The sequence below is a fragment of the Prionailurus viverrinus genome, chromosome C2 (genome assembly GCF_022837055.1).
Source record: "Prionailurus viverrinus isolate Anna chromosome C2, UM_Priviv_1.0, whole genome shotgun sequence".
Lineage (NCBI taxonomy): Eukaryota > Metazoa > Chordata > Mammalia > Carnivora > Felidae > Prionailurus > Prionailurus viverrinus.
The window spans coordinates 23,348,020-23,369,833 of NC_062569.1; the positions used below are offsets into that span (position 1 = coordinate 23,348,020).

The window sequence follows — 21,814 nt, forward strand, 5'->3', positions numbered from 1 at the left end:
CAACCCTTTATTCCTCGTTCATTTTGTAGGTTTTCCTACTCTGCATCTTTGTTTTGTTTCCTTCATTGACTTATTCATTTATTTTCTCACTTATTGTCATAGTCGGCTCAGGCTGCTATGACAGAATGGCTCAGGCTGCTATGACAGAATACCACAGGCTGGGCGGCTTAAACAGCAGATGTTTATTTTTTCACAGCTCTGGAGGCTGGGAGGTCCAAGATCAAGGCACAAGTACATTCAGTTCTTGGTGGGGGCCCTCTTCTTGGCTTGAAGATGGCTGCCTTCTCACTGTGTCATCATGTGGTGGAGAGGAAATGCTGGTATCTCCCCTTCTTGTAAAGGCACTAACTTGAGCTCCACCCTCATGACCTCATATAAACCTAATTGCCTCCCAAAGGCCCCACCTCTCACACTATCACATTGGGGGTTGGGATTCCAACATATGAGGTTGGGGGGTGGGGTGGGGCACAGACATTCAGTGCATAACATTCACGGATTCTTTCATTCCATCAGTGGTTCATTGTTTCATCAAAACTTAGCCCTCTTGGGGCGCCTGGGTGGCTCAGTCGATTAAGCGTCCGACTTCAGCTCAGGTCATGATCTCAAGGTCCGTGAGTTCGAGCCCCGCGTCAGGCTCTGTGCTGACAGCTCAGAGCCTGGAGCCTGTTTCGGATTCTGTGTCTCCCTCTCTCTCTGACCCTCCCCTCTTCACCCTCTGTCTCTCTCTGTCTCAAAAATAAATAAATGTTAAAAAAATTAAAAAAAAAAAACTTAGCCCTCTTTACTGATGTTTAGTTGGCAAATAAAAATGGCAAATATTTAAGGTTTACAGTGTGATTTTTTTATATATATACTTCAAAAATTTTTAAAGACCCACATAACAGGCCCTGTCAAACATTCTCATGGCGTTTATGGTACAAGGGAAGAGAGAAAAAATTTACCCTTTTGATTCACAGAGTGCTTCAGGGTTTCCAAAGAGATCTCACATGCAGGCTCCCCTTTGATCTTCTCCAGACCCCTAAAAGACCAGCAGGGCAGAGATTATTTTACACATTTCACAGATAAAGAAATTGAAACCCTAGATAAAATACTTTCTCCTTCTAACAAACGAAGATAATATTTCGTTTCTCTAATGGTATTTAATACATACATACATACATACATACATACATACAACCTCTTTCTAGACTCCAATCTCCATGAGAATACAATGGGTACTTCACTCTCCTTTTTGTCTCCCACAGCACTTACTTCTTAGCTTATAGTAGATGCTCATTAAAACTCTGAGAAATGAATAAAAGAATGAAGGTTGGAGGGATAAAAATTCCATTTATTTTCTGAATCAATGATTACATTCATAAAATAATCAATGAAGAATAATATATTTGAAGATGAAAGCAGAGTTCTGTGTTATGTATTTATTTTCTATCTAAATAAACAGTGGTAGGGAGGACTAGTGTTCGTGAAGTGATTGCTGGTTGTCAGGTGTTTCATGTTATAACATTTTGCCTTCATAACCTAACAGATTAATACTATCACTCCCATTTTCAAGTGGAGATACTGAAGAACAGAACTGTTTAGAAATATTTGCAGATTCAGACACAGATGGCATGTTAGAGAGGGGGCCCATCTCAATTCCGTTACCTCATGTGGCAATATGAACACTTGAAATAACCTCCAATAACACTATGACAATAAGAAATTGTCCAGCATTTATCTACATAAGAAATTAATCTTGAGGTCATTTTTCAGTAACATACTCTCTCACCTTATTATTGACTTGCCATTGATTCACCATTTGCTGGTTGAATCTCGTGATTTATTTTCATAAAAGGGGAAAGGAATTTCACTATTATCATGCTCTTCTCATCCTTCATGGGACCAGTCATCACTAACTGTGAAATGTTGACCTGTGATTTAGACAGTGAATGTCTTAACGAGTAGTCTTGTGTTAGAACATGACTATTAGGAAAGAGAGTGGGAAAGGTTTGGGGTAAACCCTGGAACAAAGTGGGGGTTTGTGTGCAAGCTCTTTAGCAACACTGTAAAACTCAGACTCGATTAGAGCGATTTGTTAGACATTTACCATAACAGACAGCTGAGAATTTTTAGAACGTTTAAGCAAAGGCCACTGACAGTGAACATCACAGGGTCTTGACAGAGGCAAGGAAGAGACAGACAACACTCAGGAAACAGCTAACTCACCGAGCAGGGTTCACACTTGGGTTCTGCAGCCAAAGTCTTACAAGAGCAGACACGTGCAATGTCCTGAAAACCAGAGACACACGTCAAAGGTGATCATTCTCACAAATGTGTGAAATACCAATCTGCATCCTTTTCTCTTACAGGTAATGCAATATTCTACCTGGCAAGCACCTGTTAATTTTTAATTGGCAGGGGTTATTGCAAGGTCTTATCATTTCATTAGCCATTAAGACAGCTAACAGTAAATCCTGGCATCTAACAGATCTTTTTTTTTTTTTCTTTTACAATTTCAATGAAACTGTTTTAAGGAATGAGGAAATTCTATAAAAATTTTCCAAACTTTTTGGATCGGCCAAGTGGGAAAAAGTTTTGAAGCACATTTTCAGTCCCTCTGGGGTGTTCAATTCAGAAAAATCAAGTTACAACAAGTGTCCTATTTCTTAAACAGCTTTCTGTTGTTACTTGGACTGTCAGATCACGGAGCCGGTAGGAAGTCATTCATTCAGAGAAGGGTAAAATTGGGGAAATAGATAAATATTTTCTCTAATTCACTGCTGATAATGTTCATGTAATATTGGCTTCAAGGGGTAGCTTCAATCACTCTTGTACAGGTCTCAGAGATGTGACACAGGCAAGGAGGCTGAATTTCTCTAACATAAAAAACACATCGGACATTTGATTATCACTGCTTCTTGGAAAGGGTTCGGAAGTGTCTCCTTAGCCAATGGTTCTTGGTTCCTAGACATCTCTGCATTGGGGAATTCATAGTAAGGACAAAGATCTATATATAGAAACAAAACTTGTTGCTAATGTATGTGCCTAGCAAAGGACTGGCAGGGGGGAATTGTCATTTTGTCTGGTCACTCAGGGTCTAAAACAATGAGTCCTGTTTGCAGAATAACAACACTAGATCATGCTTACATACTTCAGTTTCAGACACTGTTCTAAATACATTTTAAGCACATTTAATCCTTACAATTACCCTATCAGATACATACTAAAATTATCCTCATTTTATAGGATAAACTTAGAAACTAAGAAACAAAAGTTCAACAACCTGCCCAAGGTCACATACCTAGTAAGTGGTGACATAGGCACTCTGGTTCCAGAACCCAGGTTCTTACCCAATAAACTACTACTTTTTACATATAGGTAATGGTATTTTCTATATGAAGCATAATATATATGTATATGAAACACATCATTAAAATTTTGAGAAAATGAAGAATGGAAGAAGAGAAACAGAAAACTAGTGCTACTAACCTCACATAATTGTTACTAGCCTTTGGGGATATTTGCTTCCCATCACATTTGCACATATATTTTTTATTTGGTGTAATTCTAGGATTTTGATTTTTTTCCCTCTTCGTATTATATCAGAATTATTTCGCATGTTGCTAAAAGTGTTGGTGATGCTCATTTTTTTTTTTTAATTTTTTTTTTCAACGTTTATTTATTTTTGGGACAGAGAGAGACAGAGCATGAACGGGCGAGGGGCAGAGAGAGAGGGAGACACAGAATCGGAAAAGGCTCCAGGCTCTGAGCCATCAGCCCAGAGCCCGACGCGGGGCTCGAACTCACGGACCGTGAGATCGTGACCTGGCTGAAGTCGGACGCTTAACCGACTGCGCCACCCAGGCACCCCGGGTGATGCTCATTTTTAATACCTGCATAATATTACATAGACTGGGAGTATCACTTATTTGGCAAGTCTCCAGTTCTTAGCTATCTAGGTTGCTTCCAAAAGCCCAGGGCAGGTTCAAGTGCAAGCTGTGGAGGCAGGCAGCCTGGTTCAAACATTTGTTTCTCTACTCACTAGTTCCATAATCTCGAGCAAGTTACTTGACCTGTCAAGGTTTTATTGTTCTCATCTATAAAATGAGGGTATTAGTGGTAACAACCTCTACCTCCTTGGGTTTTTTGTGAGGATTAACTGCATAAATTGAAGTAAAGCACTTAAAACGTTGCACCCTGTAGTTAGTATAATGAGTAATTCTATAGTGAACATCTTTATACATAAAACAATTCACAGTAAAAAAATTATTTCTGTAGGGGCGCCTGGGTGGCTCAGTCAGTTGAGCATCCGACTTCAGCTCAGGTCACGATCTCGGGGTTTGTGGGTTTGAGCCCCATGTCAGGCTCTCTGCTGATAGCTCAGAGCCTGGAGCCTGCTTCGGATTCTGTGTCTCCTTCTCTCTCTGCCCCTGCCCCACTTGTGCTCTCTCTCTCTCTCTCTCTGTCTGTCTCTCAAAAATAAATAAATGTAAAAACATTTTTTTTTAATTTAAGAAATTAAAAAAAAATTATTTCCATAATAGATATTCCTAGACATAAGATTACTGGGTCAAAACATACAAATTTTTTTGTTTCTTTTTAAAAAAATATTTATTTATTTTTGGGAGAGCGCAAGTGGGGGAGGGGCAGAAAGAGGGGGACAGTGAGTCCAGAGTGGGCTCTGTGCTGACAGACTGACAGCTGGGAGCCAAATGTGGGGCTCAAAGTCATGAACTGTGAGCTCATGACCTGAGCTGAAGTCTCAGCCCCAGACTGAGCCACCGAGGTGCCCCTCTTTTTTGTTCTAATATCTGATTTACATCACCAAAGCATTTCCAAAAAGTATTACATAGATTTACATGCCACCAGTTATGTAAGAAGAAACCATTTTCCACTGTACCTTGCTAACTCTGGGTACTAACATTAAATTTTCTATTGCTTTGCCTTCCAGTTCATCAATCTGTTCTTCAGCTGTTTCTAATCTGTTCTTAAACCCATCCATTGAGTTTTTAATTCAGTTTACTTCTTAGTTCCAGAATTTCCATTTGGTTTTTATATAGTTACCAATAATATGCAGAAATTCCCTATCTGCTCATCTAATTTTGTTAATTTATTAATTACAGATATTTTAAAGTCTGTTATCTGGTCTACAGGTATGACTGGTAATTTTATTGCCAGACATTGTGTATGAAAAATTGTACAGATAATTTGAGCCTCTGGGTGATATCTTTGTCAAGTGGTGTTTTACCTTCTAACAGGTAGTTGTGTAAGTGAGATCTCTCTTGGATTGCCTACTCTCTGGGTTTTTGGCTTCTCCAATCCTCTTCACCTTAAAGCTCTAGGATGCTTTTAAACAAATATTTGCTAGATTTTATCCAGGTTTCCCACTTTCTCCAGAGGGTAAGTTTATCTAAATGAAAATAATCTGTATCAGCTGGGAATGGAAATCCTTGACATTAAAGTTAAAATAATTGATTAAGCCTAAATACAGCTTATTTTTGTTTTAGTATATATTCAATTGATTATCAGTAAGGCTGAATGTTTTTATGTTTGCAAATGTGTTATATTTCATCTTTTGTGAAATGTGATTTTAGTCTTATCTCATATATTGGCTAAATAGGATTCTATTTTATCTCATGTATTAGTTTTTAGCTGTGGAGTTTGTATGAGCTTCTGTTAATAATATGATAATTAACCCTTTTGTTATGTTCAAATAATTGTACCTAGCCTACTGTTTGTTTTGTTGCTATCTTTATATAAATCAAATCTATTTTATTTTTCACTTTGCCATTGGTTACAGTATTCGAAATCTTTAAAACCAAGTCCCTTTAGATTTCCTATGGTTTAAGTGTTGCTATTTTGTGTATCATGAGTATATAAATTGTTTTTTTTTTCAAACAGTTAATCAGTCCACACACTGTAAAATATTTTCCCTTTCCATTGGTTTGTGTTCTAACATTATCAAATATTTTGTTATTATATAATTGTTAACCACTTATTTTTCCTAATTAATCTATTTTGGTGCCAGTATCACATGATTTTAGTTATTATAACTTTATAGTATATTTTAATATTTGATAAGACTAGTCTGCCCTCATTATCTTTCTTTCTCAGAAATGATTTCTACTATTCTTGCCTACTTTCTTTTCCAGATTTATGTGAAAATCAAGTTCCTCTCACCATTACCTCAAAATGTGAAAAACAAAAGAGACATGATTATTAGATTCCCCATTAAATCTATACTTTGGAAATAATTAACAATTTAAAAATGTTACCTTTTCAAAATCAGAAACCAATATTTTGATTAACTTAATATTTTTATAACTCTCAAACAGTTTTATCTAGGTAGGTAACATATTTCTGTTTAAACTCAGAGTTTTACATATCTTGTAAAATAAATCTTTTAGAAGTTTATGTTTAAGCTAATGATTGCTAATATTTAGAAATACTATTGGTTTATGTGAAGAGTCATATGTCTTCCAAGATTTCACTAATTAATTAGGTCTATACACATTTTTGTTCACTTCTTTGGATTTTCAAGCTATTAAAATATTTTTCCCGTCATAATGATAATGTATATTTTTTCACTCCTTATACCTCTTTTTCCCTTAGTATGTTTTATTATATTGATAAGGGCTTTAAAATAATGTTTAATAACAATTATTATGGAAGAACCACTATACCAACTTCTACCCCACCTCTGTTTTTAAAGATGTATATTTCTAGTATTTTTACATTAATTTTGACTATTGGTTAAACAAATTTATTATCATGTTAAAATACAGTTTATTTTTTCTTTTTAAATCATTTTATCAGGAACAAGTGTTAAATTTTATCCAACACTGTTTAAAACGCAATCTATCATAATAATCATTTACTTCTTATTTAATCTACCGATGTGAAATATTTCATTAGTTTAAGTTTCTAATTTTGTAAACTTTTGCACTGCTGCTTGGATATACATTATTTTCACTGTTTTGCTCCATCATAAAAAGCATGCCAAAGGGTGCCTGAGTGGCCCAGTCGGTTAAGCGTCTGACTTCAGCTCAGGTCATGATCTCACGGTTCCTGGGTTAGAGCCCCGACTGGGGCTGTGTGCTGACAGCTCAGAGCCTAGAGCCTGCTTAGGATTCTGTGCCTCCCTCTCTCTCTGCCCCTCCCCTGCTTGTGCTCTGTCCCTCTCTCTCCCTTTCTCTCTCAAAAATAAATAAACATTAAAAAAGTTTTTTAAATAAAAAGCACGTTAAATTGTTTTATGTTTTAAGTTATTTAATGCATTATTTTTCAGTGTCATTATTCCGTTACTAATGTTGTATTAATAATTATTATAAAATAGTCCCTTTTGTAATTCTGCTATTGCTTTATCTGATTTAGATGTGAGCATGTTAGGCTGCAAAATCTTTGCCCTTTTAAAAAGTATTTCCATGTCATTTATCTTTAAGTATGACTCTATTAAGCACCACCAAATCATACGACTTTCATTTTAATTTAATGTGAAGATCTTCCCATTTGAATAGAGAAATTTAAGACATTTATACTTGTCATAATTTTTGAGCTTGACTGCACTTATTTTATATGTTCTTCTTTTCAATAATTCCTTATTGTTTCCTTTCCATTTTGTCTTTTGGACTGTTTTGTTTATTTTTATCTTCTACAATTATTTATAAAATAGATATTTTTCTTCCCACTCAACTAGTGTCAATTTGAAATTGCTCATGACTATCCTAAATGCATTCTTATCTAAAGATTTAAAACTAGGGGCGCCTGGGTGGCTCAGTCGGTTAAGCGGCCGACTTCGGCTCAGGTCATGATCTCGCGGTCTGTGAGTTCTAGCCCCCCTGTCGGGCTCTGGGCTGACAACTCGGAGCCTGGAGCCTGTTTCAGATTCTGTGTCTCCCTCTCTCTGACCCTCCCCCGTTCATGCTCTGTCTCTCTCTGTCTCAAAAATAAATAAACTTAAAAAAAATAAATAAATAAAACTAAAGCAGCAACTTCTAAGGCTTTTGTTTTCTCCACCTTCTTTTTCCACATGGTGATTATTCGTTACAGGCTCTTCATTTAAAAATTTAAAAAACCTTTTAGGATTATTTTATTGAAAACATTGCTCCCTTAGTAAAGAAAAACATGTAGTGATCAACATCAATTCTTAATTCATTTCAATTTTCACTATATATTATTCATTTATTACTTTGCCTTGACCTTCAATGCTTAGTTAAGGCTGAACTTTTTCCTGAAATTTCCCATTCTTTTTTTTTTTTTAATTTTTTTTTCAATGTTTTTTATTTATTTTTGGGACAGAGAGAGACAGAGCATGAACGGGGGAGGGGCAGAGAGAGAGGGAGACACAGAATCGGAAACAGGCTCCAGGCTCCGAGCCATCAGCCCAGAGCCTGACGCGGGGCTCGAACTCACGGACCGCGAGATCGCGACCTGGCTGAAGTCGGACGCTTAACCGACTGCGCCACCCAGGCGCCCCTGAAATTTTCCATTCTTGATTTTTTATATATCTGACCACTGAGTGATCTGGATGATATCTCTGCAACTTTTGCAGTTAAGTACCCTTTGTTGTTATACTTTCTAACACCTTCCCAAGTTAAAATTTTTCTTCTGTTGCTTTTATGTATGAGCCAATAATTGGGTAGGCATAAAACTTAAAAAATCAAACTTGTTTTACTTAGAAGTATGTAAAAATTTACCTTTGGTCTTAAAAAAGCTCCAGTTCTGTAAAAGAAGTATGAAGACAAACTACAAGAGTATCTGTTTTCTTAGACACTTGCAGGAATTGTTTTGTTCGTTCTAGAAATTTAAAAATTTACCAGCCTGTGACTAGGCATTTATCTCTACTTCTTAGTTTTGCTCAAAATAAGTCTTACAATCTTACTGCAGTTTTTATACAGGAAAAGTTACAAACTTTGATTTTTATTTCTGATCCACATGCTCTGTTTTCGGAGGAACACCCATTATTTTATTCTTAAGTATAAGAAATGTTTGTCTAATACTAATAGCATATACTGTGTGTTAAGCCCTCTGTTAGGGGGAGTGTTACAATAATAAGATGTTTATTGCTCTCAAGGAGCTTACATTCTAAGTTAAATCTCCAAAATGTGTCTATCCAATTTCCTCTTACCCTTTTAACTTTTTTTCATTTCCTTTGGATGTTTAGACCAGTTATGAAGTTCTTCTTCTATATCCCTAATTTCTATTTCTGCAAATTGAAATTTCACTTCCTGAATTTTTCATCTAGTCACAATTTATTCTTATTTTTACCTGTTCTTGTTTAATTAAAAACAATATAGTCCATCCCACTATATTGTTATAATTACATTCCTAAAAAGCCTCATAGTATCAGAAGGTTATTATAAAAACAATTATTTCGAGGCAAAAAGGGGATGGGGCTAAGTAGTTTCAAATGCAAGAAGATGTTTATGCAATAAGATAATTTTTACTACCATAATTTCAATAATAAATGTGTTTTTATGTTTCTAAGTGTCTGAAACTCAAATTGTAACTAACAAATTGGTCTACCAAAACCAGTCAATATGATTATCAACATTACTGACCAAGTAACGTAAGATTTAAAACATAAAGTAAAACCAGATCTTAGAAAATGGGTTACTAGGACCTTAAAATAAATTATAGTTTGCAACTCTCCAAGGTAAAGAAAAAACTGTAACGCCAATTGATCAAGCAGCCATTAAACAAATCTATTTCAAATGTTTTTATGTAGTAACTGCATTTCTATATATATAACTATAGTTTTCTTTTTTTTATTTATTTTTTTCTTTAAAAAAAATTTTTTTAACGTTTATTTATTTTTGAGACAGAGAGAGACAGAGCATGAACGGGGGAGGGTCAGAGAGAGAGGGAGACACAGAATCTGAAACAAGCTCCAGGCTCCGAGCTGTCAGCACAGAGCCCGACGTGGGGCTCGAACTCACGGACCGCGAGATCACGACCTGAGCCGAAGTCGGCCGCTTAACCGACTGAGCCACCCAGGCGCCCCATAACTATAGTTTTCAATACGCCATCATGTTAAAACTAATCATAGCAAGTACAACGCAAGGGACGTATCTTAATGTAGCCATGATGGTATCTCCAATTCTAGCTATAAAACCACAGGAAGTGGGAGAAATGATTGAACTTGCATATGGAAACGACCAACTTCTGGTACAATTCATGTGTTGGGATACGTTCACTGCTCTATTTCCAAAAACTGCAAGGAGACCCAGCAAAGTGGGAGCCCAAGGGGAGAAGATCCCATGTCGTCAGTGGGCTTCCACAAAAGTCCCCTTTTCTTGTAAGCTTGCAGAGTCAGCTTCTAGCATTTAGAATATATTTCAGGTCATTGGTACACAAGGCCCAAGAAGCCATCAAAGGGAAGTCTTCTGCTTGACCATTAAAATGCAGAAATGCAATTCTGGCTAGGAATAACTTTCACTCTGCTAGCACAGGAAACTCTCAAAGTGTGTCAGGGCCAGCAACATAGAAGGCCATAGGAGCAGCATGTTAGAGAGTAAATTGGAATTGATGAAGTAGACTCTTCATTCCTTCCAATCTCTAGAATACGCTTATTTCTTGTATCTTTATTGGTGATTCATAAAATTCTTTTTCAGGTGGTTCTAAATCCTTTAAAAAAGTAATTCACTGGAAGAATGTTCACATACTGCAACTCATTTGGTGTCTTCCCAGAAGTTCCCCAAATTGGAATCTTAAAATATGCATATTGGGATGAAAAAACAGCTTAAAAACAGTTTTGTTAAATGTCTGTTTTTTTAATTCAATGAATGATTTTAAAAATTAGCTTCATTGTTTTTTAATTTACCATCTGTTAACTCAATAAATATGAGTTCTTAAAGTTAACCTAATTGTCTTGGAATTTGCTGTTTTTGAAGCTGATTAAAGTTATTTAAATTAATTTTATTGTATATCCAGACTAGAACAAAGCATGTCTGCATTTGAATAGATCTTGGCTAATAATTTACAAATAAATGTGACCATTTTAAAAATGAACTAATTTTGTTTATGGTCCTTAATATATACCAGTCAACTGGCAGAGATGCAGAGATGCTGATATTAGATACTCAAAGGGATAGTGTATCAATACACCAAAACTAGTGGTCATTAAAAACTAACCAAGTACACACTTCCATCAACTCTGTCTTTTGTCAAGTAAAGAGGAAATGTAGAGAGACTATCAACTGGAATGCTTCTTCTTTTCAATCTATATTCCCATGGAAAAAAGGAGTTGCTATGCTTCTTAAATATCACCCTGCCTCTGGGTCACAGTTTATTAGACTAAGGGTGGTCACTGGATCCAAGTGAGCCAATCAGACCCATCCCTAAGAACTGTGAGGGACAGAAAGATGGGCCTTTTTCTGGGTGGCTTGACTGCAACACCTATAGCTCAGGAACAACTGGCAACCATGATCTGCTATGGAACTGAGGAAAGGAGGGTGCTGTGTTGCCATGAGAAAGACAGAGAAGAAATATGGACAGAGAGAAGACTGACTGGGTTCCCTGAAGCACCTCAATACCTCTATTCCTGACACCCCACTGTACCCTTGACTTCGGATTCCACAAAAAGCCCCGGTAGGCATTTCCCTTTTTGCTCAAGTTCACAGAGTCAGTTTCCATCACTTACAGGTCAACTTGAACTAACGCACAGGGGAGAAAATATCACTGGTGGTAATGATTGGTTTAATCATGGATCTTTAGGCTTTACTCATCCCCCTGCTTTCCTTCAGGTGAGAAGTTCTTAATTTTAACATGTAACTTAGCTACCCTTTCTTTTATTGTTTACTGCTGTTATGGCTTATCTAAGAAATTTTTTTGCATCTCCAAGTTATGTTTTCCTCGAAAAGCTTTATGGTTTTAACTTCTACATTTAGATCTATAATCCACTGTCAATGAACTTTTGTATATGGTGAGACAGAGGTCAAAATGTTCTGTTTGTTTGTTTTGGTTTTTGTTTGTTTGCTTTTGTCCGCATGGATATCTAGTTATTCTAGCATCATTTGTTGAAAATACTTTATTTTGTGTGTGGGGTTGCTTTGGTGGAGGTGAAAGTGGGGATCCAGAAATCCAAGTATAAATGAAGGTTTTGTTTCACTTTTTATCCTCCCCCCCAACACCACACACACACACACACAAACTGGGGCCATCTGAAGCCATCTGAAACCAATGACTCAATACTAAAATGCTGATGCAAACTTATTTTATTTTTTGGGGCGCCTGGGTGGCTCAGTCGGTTGGGCGGCTGACCTCGGCTCAGGTCATATCTCGCGGTCCGTGAGTTCGAGCCCCGTGTCAGGCTCTGTGCTGACAGCTCGGAGCCTGGAGCCTGTTTCGGATTCTGTGTCTCCCTCTCTCTGACCCTCCCCCGTTCATGCTCTGTCTCTCTCTGTCTCAAAAATAAATAAACGTTAAAAAAATTTTTTTTAATTAAAAAAAACTTATTTTATTTTATTGACCTTATTAATGAGGTTAAGAAAATAATAGTAACTTCTACACTTAACAGAAGAATGAGTTAATAATTCATCAGAATTCACTTCTTCCATAAACTTTCAGGTTAATATACCTAAAATTTATCTCATGACTAAAAGTCAGTTTTCTGTTCCATGCTGTTGCCAGCTTACCCTTTTCCATTGTCTGTATAATGTGCATCCACTTATGTTCCAAACATTATAAGGAGCCAGGCATGCTGAGATCTAGGCTAGGACCGTATCTCTTAGATGGAACAAACTATGTATGTCCAAGAATACTAAATAAAACAAAACTGATAACCAAGCCAAAGCAGGATTCAACTGCTGGTCCTGTGTGTTTGTCCCCCTTCTGTATACTATACCTGGAATGTTTACTGTCCTTTTGATTGCATAAACCAACTTCCAAGTTGTCTCATTTAGATCCAAAAGAAATAATATTATTGCATGTTTGAGATGACCTCAAAACACAATCTTAAAATCCATTGATTCCCGATGTGCAAGTCACAGATGACCTGTATACAAATCATCTTCACAGTGCATACAGAAAATGTTTAATATTTGCCAAAACCTCTGGGGTAAATGTATGAAGCAACTGGCTCAGGAACTCTGGGCATCCTAAGCCCTTCCCAGGTCCTGGTGGGTCACCTTTGAGGCTGAAAGCTTCAATAACTCGGCACACTAGTTATACTTTGGCCACGGCAGTTGGCTCATTCTCATCTGAGTACTTCTAAAAAAATGTACAGTAGTGGATGAAAATCTATAGATTTGGCCAATAAGCCTTCCCTATTTCTGGAAAAATTACCCCTAACTTATCTTGGAGAACAGTACCTCCCCCGCTCCCAGGCGACACAGTTTGGGTAGGGTGGCTGTACTCCTAAATCCAAGGTGCACATCTGACCCAAAGCTGGCACGTTAAAGAAACACAGCCCCGGACCAGGGTGATAAATGCAGCTATGAGTACATGGTACAAGCTGATCCAGTCACAGTCAGGTCTAGTTCTTTTGCTAGAAACTGAGGAAGAGGAGTGCTCTCTGGTTGGAGTTTCTATGTCAGAAGAATGCAAGCTTGGAGGGACTAGCTTATTATAGTAAAGGGAAAACTAGATTAAGAATGAAGGTAAAACAGAAGTTGACACAGAAGAAAGGAGAAACAAGAGATAGTTGGTGACATTATTTAAGCAGGTTGATAGAATTATGCCTAAAATACTCTTTACACTGCATTTTCCAGTTTGTGTGTGTGTGTGTGTGTGTGTGTGTGTGTGTGTGTGTGTGTGTGTGTGGTGTTGGGGGGGGGGGAGGATAAAAAGTGAAACAAAACCTTCATTTATTACTTGGATTTCTGGATCCCCACTTATTTCTACCAAATCAGAATTAATGAGCACGGAGCCAAGGTATGTGCATTTAAATAACCATTGCATTTAATTTCTATACACGCTAAAGTTTGAGATCAGCTCGTATGTGGGAATTAAGAGTGAAAAGAACAAAGATCCCCACCCTGATGTTTGTTGTCATCAACAAACTAGTGGGTGAGTTATAGAATCAGAACTAGAGTCCAGTGCTCCTCTTTTCTTCTTGGTGACTTGATTTCCCCATGGTCATACTCTAATAGTTTTTTCCAACACATTTTTCATCTAAAATGTAAACATTTACTAATGGCAAAGATTCTACATTTGGGCAGCATTCATAGCATATAAAAGCAGGAGGTGCTTTAACAATTCAAGATAAATGTTACTAGAGGGGCACCTGGGTGGCTCAGTTGGTTGGTTAAGTGTCTGACTTTGGCTCAGGTCATGATCTCACAGTTTGTAAGTTCAAGCCCCCCATCAGGCTCTGTGCTGACAGCATGGAGCCTGGATCCCATTTTCAGTTCTGTGTCTCCCTCTCTCTCTCTCTCCCTCACCTGCTTGCTCTCTCTCTCAAAAATAAATAAAACATTAAAAAAATTTTTTTAAAGATGTTACTAGTGAATATGTTCTGTACTTTGCAAACATTTCCACAAAAGTTACAGAAGAGAGAAAGCATTCCACCGTATGCATAGCTGTTTTAATAGAAAGATTATTTCTTCCAAAATCCTTCAGTAAAAAAATATTCCAGAAATAGAGGCCATTAATTATTCTCTGGCTTTGAGTCCCCTTAGCATACCAGCAAGCCACCCAGGAGGTACTTGCTTCTTTCTACCCCACTTACATTCCAGTCAATTCGTTTTCTTGTTTAAGTCCCTGGATTTCTTCTCTATTAGAATAATAATGCCAATAACAACATTAACGAAAGAAAACAGGGTTAGTCTCTATTGACTACTAGCTGTGTTGATGCACTGGTATTTGCTAATTCTAGGAGGGGAGTACAATTATAATCCCCATCACATGGATGAGGAAATAGAGGCAGAAAGCTAAGAGACTTGGCCAAGCATATGCAAGCAGTAACTAGTTGAACCAGAATTACAGTCCAGGTGCTTGGATTGTAAGGCTAACTTTGCCTATCTATCTAGCGACCTATTGATCTATCATCATCTATCTATGTATCTCTCTATATCTATCTATATCCATTTATATATAGTCTGTATATTTTTCCTCTGAAGTTCACTTAAAATATTATAATTTGCTCATGTTGCTTCTTTGGATTCAAAACTCATGGAACACATAACATGGGTAGAGTTTATTGTCCATAAATCATACCTCAAGAAAGTTCAATTAAAAATGACAATTTGTAGAGCCAAACTGCTAAGACTTTAAAGACTTGATTGTCCAATGAACGGAGTGGCTTTCAGAATATGGATGTGCCCATGGGAACACACATAACCTACAACCAGTCAGCATACCTTAGGAAGAGTACCTAGTGTTTCTAACATTTAATGGGAGTTTATGAGAGAGTGCAGGGATTGGTGACTGCAGAGTGGCAGGTAAGTATGGTTTCAAAGCAAGAAAGAAGCTGGGAACAGTGTTTGGTGGATTCAATTTTTTCTTAATTGAAAAATTAAACATAATCAAGACAGTCTTAGGCACCTGGCTCTGGGATGGATTGAACTATAATATACTCTGATGGGTAGTAATAAAGAGTTTGGCCTCCACTAAAAACCTGCATAAGCTATACACATGGGTCTGGTGGAGTTTTGCAGAGCCTGGGAGTACAGACTTTTAGGACCTGCTACAACAGACGTGTTCAGCTGGAGTTCCTTTACAAGGTGGTAGGATCAGTAAGATCAGTCCTAGATAATAGACATTCTGATGCTGTGCTGATCTTTATGTCCTACTCTAAATGATTTATGCATCTTTAAAAACCAATAACGTTTATCACAGACAGATATAGAAAAATTACATATGATCAATATAAGATCATTGTGCTCTTGACAAAATAACGGTCTAACAAAGGAAGCATATGGTATAAGGAACCCTCTAAAAATGTGCCCTCCTTCTAAAACTTTAGCTTTTTTCTCTTCCATTCATCAGCTTTTCAAATATTTGTCAGTTGCCCCTATATGCATGGGAAGTTGTGTACTAAAAAAGGGCGGTGTTATAAAAGGCTTTGCATCACCCCTCAAATGACATTATGGAATATCAAGTACAGCCTACCATGCTCCAGAATTTTCCTGTCCACTTTGCCACCACAGTAAACTTTCTAAAGAGGTCCGATGGTGTCACTCCCATCCTTACAACCTTTAATGGCTCCTTATCTCATACGGTAGGAGACATCTGACTGGTGGTCTTTAAGCTGATTTTGGTCTGTACACGTTTTCTCCCCACATGTGTACTTTAAAATGTGGTTAAGTTCTCAACATTTAATATTTCAATTTTTCATATAAATCCAAATTAGCAGCTTCTCTTTAACAACTAGAAGATCTGACATTGGGCATCATTGGCCCTGACTATCCCATTTGGACAGTCCCATATTCTCCAGATTGCCAGTCTCCACCACTGCTTATGGTCTCAACTTGGTCTGCTTAGCTCACTTGTACCCATGCTCGGCCCAGAGTAGACAGAAGGGTTTGCAATCCCTGATAGATGGGCTAATGTCTAAATTCTACAGCACGTCTGCAAGATTCTTTACAATTTGTAGTTGCTTGATTTCATCCTTCACAAAGACCTCCTGTTCCAGCCACACTGAGTTCCTGGGTAGTTTCCTAAACAACAAGCTTTGTCATCCTCAGTGCCTTCACTCATATTGCTCTCTCTGCTTAAAATATCCTCTATCTTCCTTTCCCGACTAGAGAAGGCTCACTTACCCTCAGGACTTAGTTCAACTCCTCTACAGAACTTTCCTTAATCTTGCCAGAGAGTTCTTCGCTTCCTCGCAATTGTTCCCATAATACTTTATGCCTCTACTAGCATTGCAACGACTTTTCTTTCTGTCAGCCCAATTGGAAAATGTGTTTCTTGAAAAGAAGAACTCCCAATCATCTCCACATACCCGGTCCTTAATAAGAGTGTTTGGCATCAATAAATGAGTATTTATCGAATCAATAAAAAGATGGATAAGTAAATGAATGAATGAATACTTCCAAAAGACTGTTTTATTTGTGTTGCAACATTCTGATGGTTAAAATAAGGGAAGTAGCTACTCAAGACAAAATTTCAAAATTTGATAATGATCATGACATCTTCAGATAACATTTTTTCCCCCAGATAACACTTCTCAAAAGTTCTGTTCATCGTACCCTTTCTCGGAAAACAAGTCTTGAAAAAATAAAATATATATAATATTAGGGAATATATAAAGACAGACTTAAAATTGATAGGGCATTGCAATCTGTGGGGGAGGGGTGGGACTGGAGTCTTGTATTCAAAGAGAAAAGGCAGTGAAAGAAGTCACAGCATGTCTCCCCTGTAACGTGGTGGCCTTTCCTGCAGTATTTACCCTGGAGAATGGAACATCTGGGCCACAAAGGAGCAGGGTGGGATCACTTAGCTAAAGGATAACAGGGCACAAGGGTCCTTAAGAGTATGTTAGTCCTTAAACCTGTGCACCACAGCTCTCTACTTTGGGGCACAAGGTAGGCTGTACTATCTGGCCTCATTGTGATGATTCTATGGAGCCATCCAATTATTGTTGCCAGTCAGTTGTGAGCCCAAATGACATGTGTCACTTCCGGCCATAGCATTTAAATGACCTTCATTTTTGCCATAGCAACATGAAACATTCAAGATGGCAACTCCTCTGTCAGCCTGGGACCCTGAGTAAGGAGACGTGGAAGTGGCTGACTTACAATGAACTCAGCATGACCAAGAAAACAACTTCTGCCATTGTAGGTCACTAAACATTGCAATTGTTTGTTATTCCGCCATAAGATAGCCTATCCTAATGTAATAGATTTGCTCTGTTTTGCTGCAAATGAAACTTAGACTAACGTCTGGAAGTTTTAGGGTCTATAGGATTTAGGAGTTTTAGGGTTGAAAGTTTTAAGAAAGTCTGCATCAATTTTGTTCAATTTTTTAGAAAATGTAAAAAATTGTACAAAGATGGAATGAACTACTGAGGATATTCCTCATTTATATACACAATATACACTGTGGTAACTACTCTGGAGATAAAATCCCCACCTTTGGGTAGGTAAGTGGTAAATTCCCCTTTATTCAGGGTGTTTGCACTGATAGCCCCTGAAGGTTTGGCGGGCAAAGTAATTTCAAGAATACATTTCAACTTGGAACTGAAGGATGTCTATTTTCTCTGGTCTAAAAAAGAAAAAAAAATCTATTCTCTCAAATATTCCTTTGATTCCATCCATTCACTGATCCACTGAGTTGTGTTTTCACATTTTGATGTCATCTGGCCACCAAATTCCTTGCAGGCCGATACTGTTTTATCCCTCCTTTGTATCTGTCTCACACTATTTGATAAGCAGTATTTGTTGTCTATTCTCCTAGGAAAATAATCAGCTTTTGACACTAGCTAGTATTATTAACCATTTGATATATTTCAGATTTGGTCGTCTTTCAACCATTTAAATTAGATTTGGACTTGTTAAAAAAAAAAAATCTAGGAGCAGAAATGTATTACCCTAATAACTTTCAGGCAAAATACCTTTCTCCTCTGGAAAAAAAAAAAAAAGCCTTACCCTAGTACCATTAACATCTTAATTCAGTATTTAATGTATTCCTACTATGTGCCAGGGGGCAAGGTTTACAAAAGAGTTTATCAAGTTATGTTACTTAATGTACTATACCCATCATTACATAATTCTGTTTTATAATAGAGCCTGTGAGCTCTCTGTTCAAGACTATTTAGGGGAAGAAAAGCAAATTCATAAGGTTGAGGCAAAATGTTCCCATGGTTTAATGCAAGGGAGCATATCACACCTTAAATTCGGCGGACTTAGTTGATGACCCTGCGGAATAAATGAGTATGTAAGAGAGAAAAAAAATCTTTTTTTTTTTTTTTTTTTGGTATTTCAATTTCTGTAAGCTTCATTTCAGCCTTTCAGAATTGGAGAATCAGCTGCCTGCTATAAGAAATTGCTAATAAGCAGTAATTAAAGACTGAGAATTCTTCCATTCCAAACCTGATGTCATTACCAGATGGAGATACTGATACTAGTTAGGCAATTCAGCATTTTGGTAAATTAAGGCAGGAGGAGTCGGTGCCTCTTGGGTCCTATGGATACACAAAGTGGTCCAGGAAGGAAAACTTGTGTTTTGTTTTTGCCCATGGCATTTGTCCCTTTTTGCTTTGCTTTTCAGAACTAGGAGTTGAGGTGGGCACTTGTGTCTTAGAAACGAGGGGCTAGTTCTCCAAAATAACACTAATGCATAAACTTTTAATATTCTAATGTCTTTGGAATTGTTGTCTCTGCGTAAAATGACACTCAACTGAAAAAGACGGACATTCCAGTGAATCCAATACTCACTTGATAGGAAAAAAAACTGGCATATCAGAAAGCAGTGTGAACACAAGCACTACCCTCCTTTATTTAGAAAAAACCACACGGAAATACAGCACAGTTGATGTGCTGTTACCAGAACTTGAAAGTAGAATCAACCACTGTGTAAAAGATAAAATAAGACTGCACGGATAGGAGGATTTTCCCAGCGTGCTTTATTCATAGACATCTGACAGAAGAGGACCTAACAGAGCTTTTAGGAAAAACTGAATTCTCAGCCCACAGTCACTTTCCAGGAACTTCACTGCAAACAGTGCTCCGCGCTGGCGGGATGGAGATCTTAGCAATCTCCCTCCGGCTTCCATACTCTCCTTCTCTCTAAATACAATTATGTAGGGGGACTTAATGAGAGAGCAAGCCTTGTGTGAAAGGAACTCAGAAAAGTGCAGCTTCTAAAAATACACTGAGGCGGCCCGACAGTCCTTATTGTTACAAACTGACGTTTTGCAGTTCAAGGTTTGAACCTAACAACTACACACACGGAGAAAAAAAAGTAGACTGTTTTTTCCTTTCTGCAAACCCCTTAACTTTGAGTAAACAGTAGTAATTTTCTGTTGTCATACTCAATGCAAATTTCCCAAAGAAGGTACAACACAAAAGACCTGTTAGCTTCCTTGCAACTGGGTGGGGGTGGGGGTGGGGGTGGGGGTGGGGGTGGGGGTGGGGGTGGAGGGTGGCAGGAGGAGAGGGGCAAAGTTGGTGGAGTTCTCCTTTCTCCTTAGCCTGGGGTCCCAAACCTTCTAGTCACTCTGCTCTTGGAGAGGTTTTTGGAGTTTCATTCACCTTTTGGGAAGGTTCCCTTGGCCCTCTCGTCCGCCAGCCCCCTGTCATGAAATTCTCATCACCTGCCCCCTTTGCTTCCAGCTTTTTGGATTAACTGGACCTCAATTTAGGGGTCTCTTCTCAGTGGCTTGCAAAGAAGTGCAGCTGCCGACGGGAGAATACATATTAAACACACAGGCAGGGGCGCAGCGTGGGGGTCTGCAAGACTGCCCCCTCCTTCTCCCGCCGCCACGTGCTCCTCTGTTGGGGGCATCGCTCTCGGATGGGGTGCTGAAAGGGGCGAAGGTAGGGTGGAGGGAGAGGGACAGAGCAGGCTGTGAGAAAAGGAGGCCCCCTAGGAAAGATCTTCTCGGCCGAACATTGATAAGAGAAAAAAAATTGGCCCACATGCCTCTAGTGGGGAGCGATACACCCCATGCGGGCTGGGTGGGAGGGGGGGTGCGTCGGGGCCTCTCACCTGACTTCCTCCTCCGCTGGCACACACACTACAATCACCCGCTTCTCCCCCCCCCCCCAAAAAAAAGCCCAGCCAAACAACGAACAACAAGAGGAAGCCGCAGGCGGCAAGAGGAGGGGTGCGCGTGGTGGGGGCCCGGGAGAGGTGAGGGGGCAGGGTTGGCTGGCGTCGAGAACCGCGCCGCGCACCCCTAAGCGCACTCCCAGGCGCCCACACTTACCCCTAGCGGCTGAGGGTCCGGTCTTCGGCGCCAATCCCAGCGCGCGCCTCTCGCCCGCCCTCGTCCCTCCGGCCCGCCGCCCCCCACACCCCGGCCGGCGCGCTGGGAGGGAGCCTGGGAGCGGCGCGCGGCAGTGGCGGCGGCGGCGGCGGCGGCGGCGGCTCGGGCTCGGCTCGGCTCGGGCTCCGGCGCGCTCAGTGTAGCCGGCGGCCGCTGAGGCTCCACCGCCAGGGGGAGAAGCCGGGGCGGGCGCTGGGGAGGCGGGCCGGGCCCTCGCCGCCCCGCCGACCAGCCCGCGTCGCACAAGCTCGGGAGCGGCGGCGACGCGGGGTCCGCGGAGCCCCCGGGCGCGGCGTGCCCGGCCGAAGGAGCCGCGGCTGGATGCGCGCCCCGGGGGGCTCTGGGCTCCCGCGGGGGGCGCCCCGGCCGCTCCGGTGCGCCTCCAGACTGCGGGCGCGGCGACCGCCGAGCGGAGAGCAGCTCCCGCCGGCCCCTTCCCCCTCCCGCCCCCGCCGCCGCCCCCTCCCCCTCCTCCCCGTTAACATCCCCTCCCTCCCCCCCCTTCCTTCCCTCGGCCCCGCGCGCTCGCTAGCTCGCTCCTCGCCTCGCTCTCCCCTTTAAACGCCCACTTCGGATGGGGAAAGAAGACAACTTGAAGTCAAGTTGCAATTAACTTCCGCGGCAGCCGCAGCTCCGGCGGCGGCGGCACCAGAGGCAGAAGCCGCCGCCTCCGAAGTCCGACGCCGGCGCGCCCGCCCGGGGAGCTGTTCCTGGTCGCGGGCCCGCACTCGACAGCCACCGCCGCCCCCAGCGCCCATGCCTGAGTGAGTTCTGCTCCTTTGCCTCTCTTTCCCCCCCCCCCCCCCATTCTTGATCTTTCATGTCTGTCTCCCTTTTTTCGGAATCGATCCAAACTTCTCCGTAGCACCCACCCACGGCGCCCCTTCCTGGGGCGGCGCGGCGCGGCTCCCCTCTTGTGGACCTCCGGCGGCAGGGGTCCCCGGAGCCCCTTCCCTCGTGAGC

General features: G+C 40.2%; 2 protein-coding genes across 5 annotated transcripts in view; one reads left to right on the forward strand and one right to left on the reverse strand.

Moving 5' to 3' along the window:
• Positions 1-162: 162 nt before the first annotated feature.
• On the reverse strand, positions 163-21,609 carry LOC125174418 (atherin-like). The gene is made up of 4 exons (XM_047873985.1): positions 21,459-21,609; positions 20,792-21,291; positions 2,206-2,268; positions 163-1,018 (listed from the first exon to the last, which is right to left on the reverse strand). Exons 1-4 carry the CDS (start codon positions 21,607-21,609, stop codon positions 983-985), a joined length of 750 nt encoding a protein of 249 aa, XP_047729941.1. The 3' UTR covers positions 163-982.
• SATB1 (SATB homeobox 1) overlaps positions 20,644-21,814 on the forward strand; it is a 100,636-nt gene continuing 99,465 nt past the window's right edge. For 3 of the 4 annotated variants that reach the window (XM_047875920.1, XM_047875922.1, XM_047875919.1), the window contains exon 1: positions 21,283-21,615. The gene's annotated coding sequence lies outside the window, so the exon portion shown is untranslated. Of the gene's footprint in view, positions 20,716-21,282; positions 21,616-21,814 lie in introns of those variants that run through there. The other variant, XM_047875924.1, reaches the window with a different exon arrangement.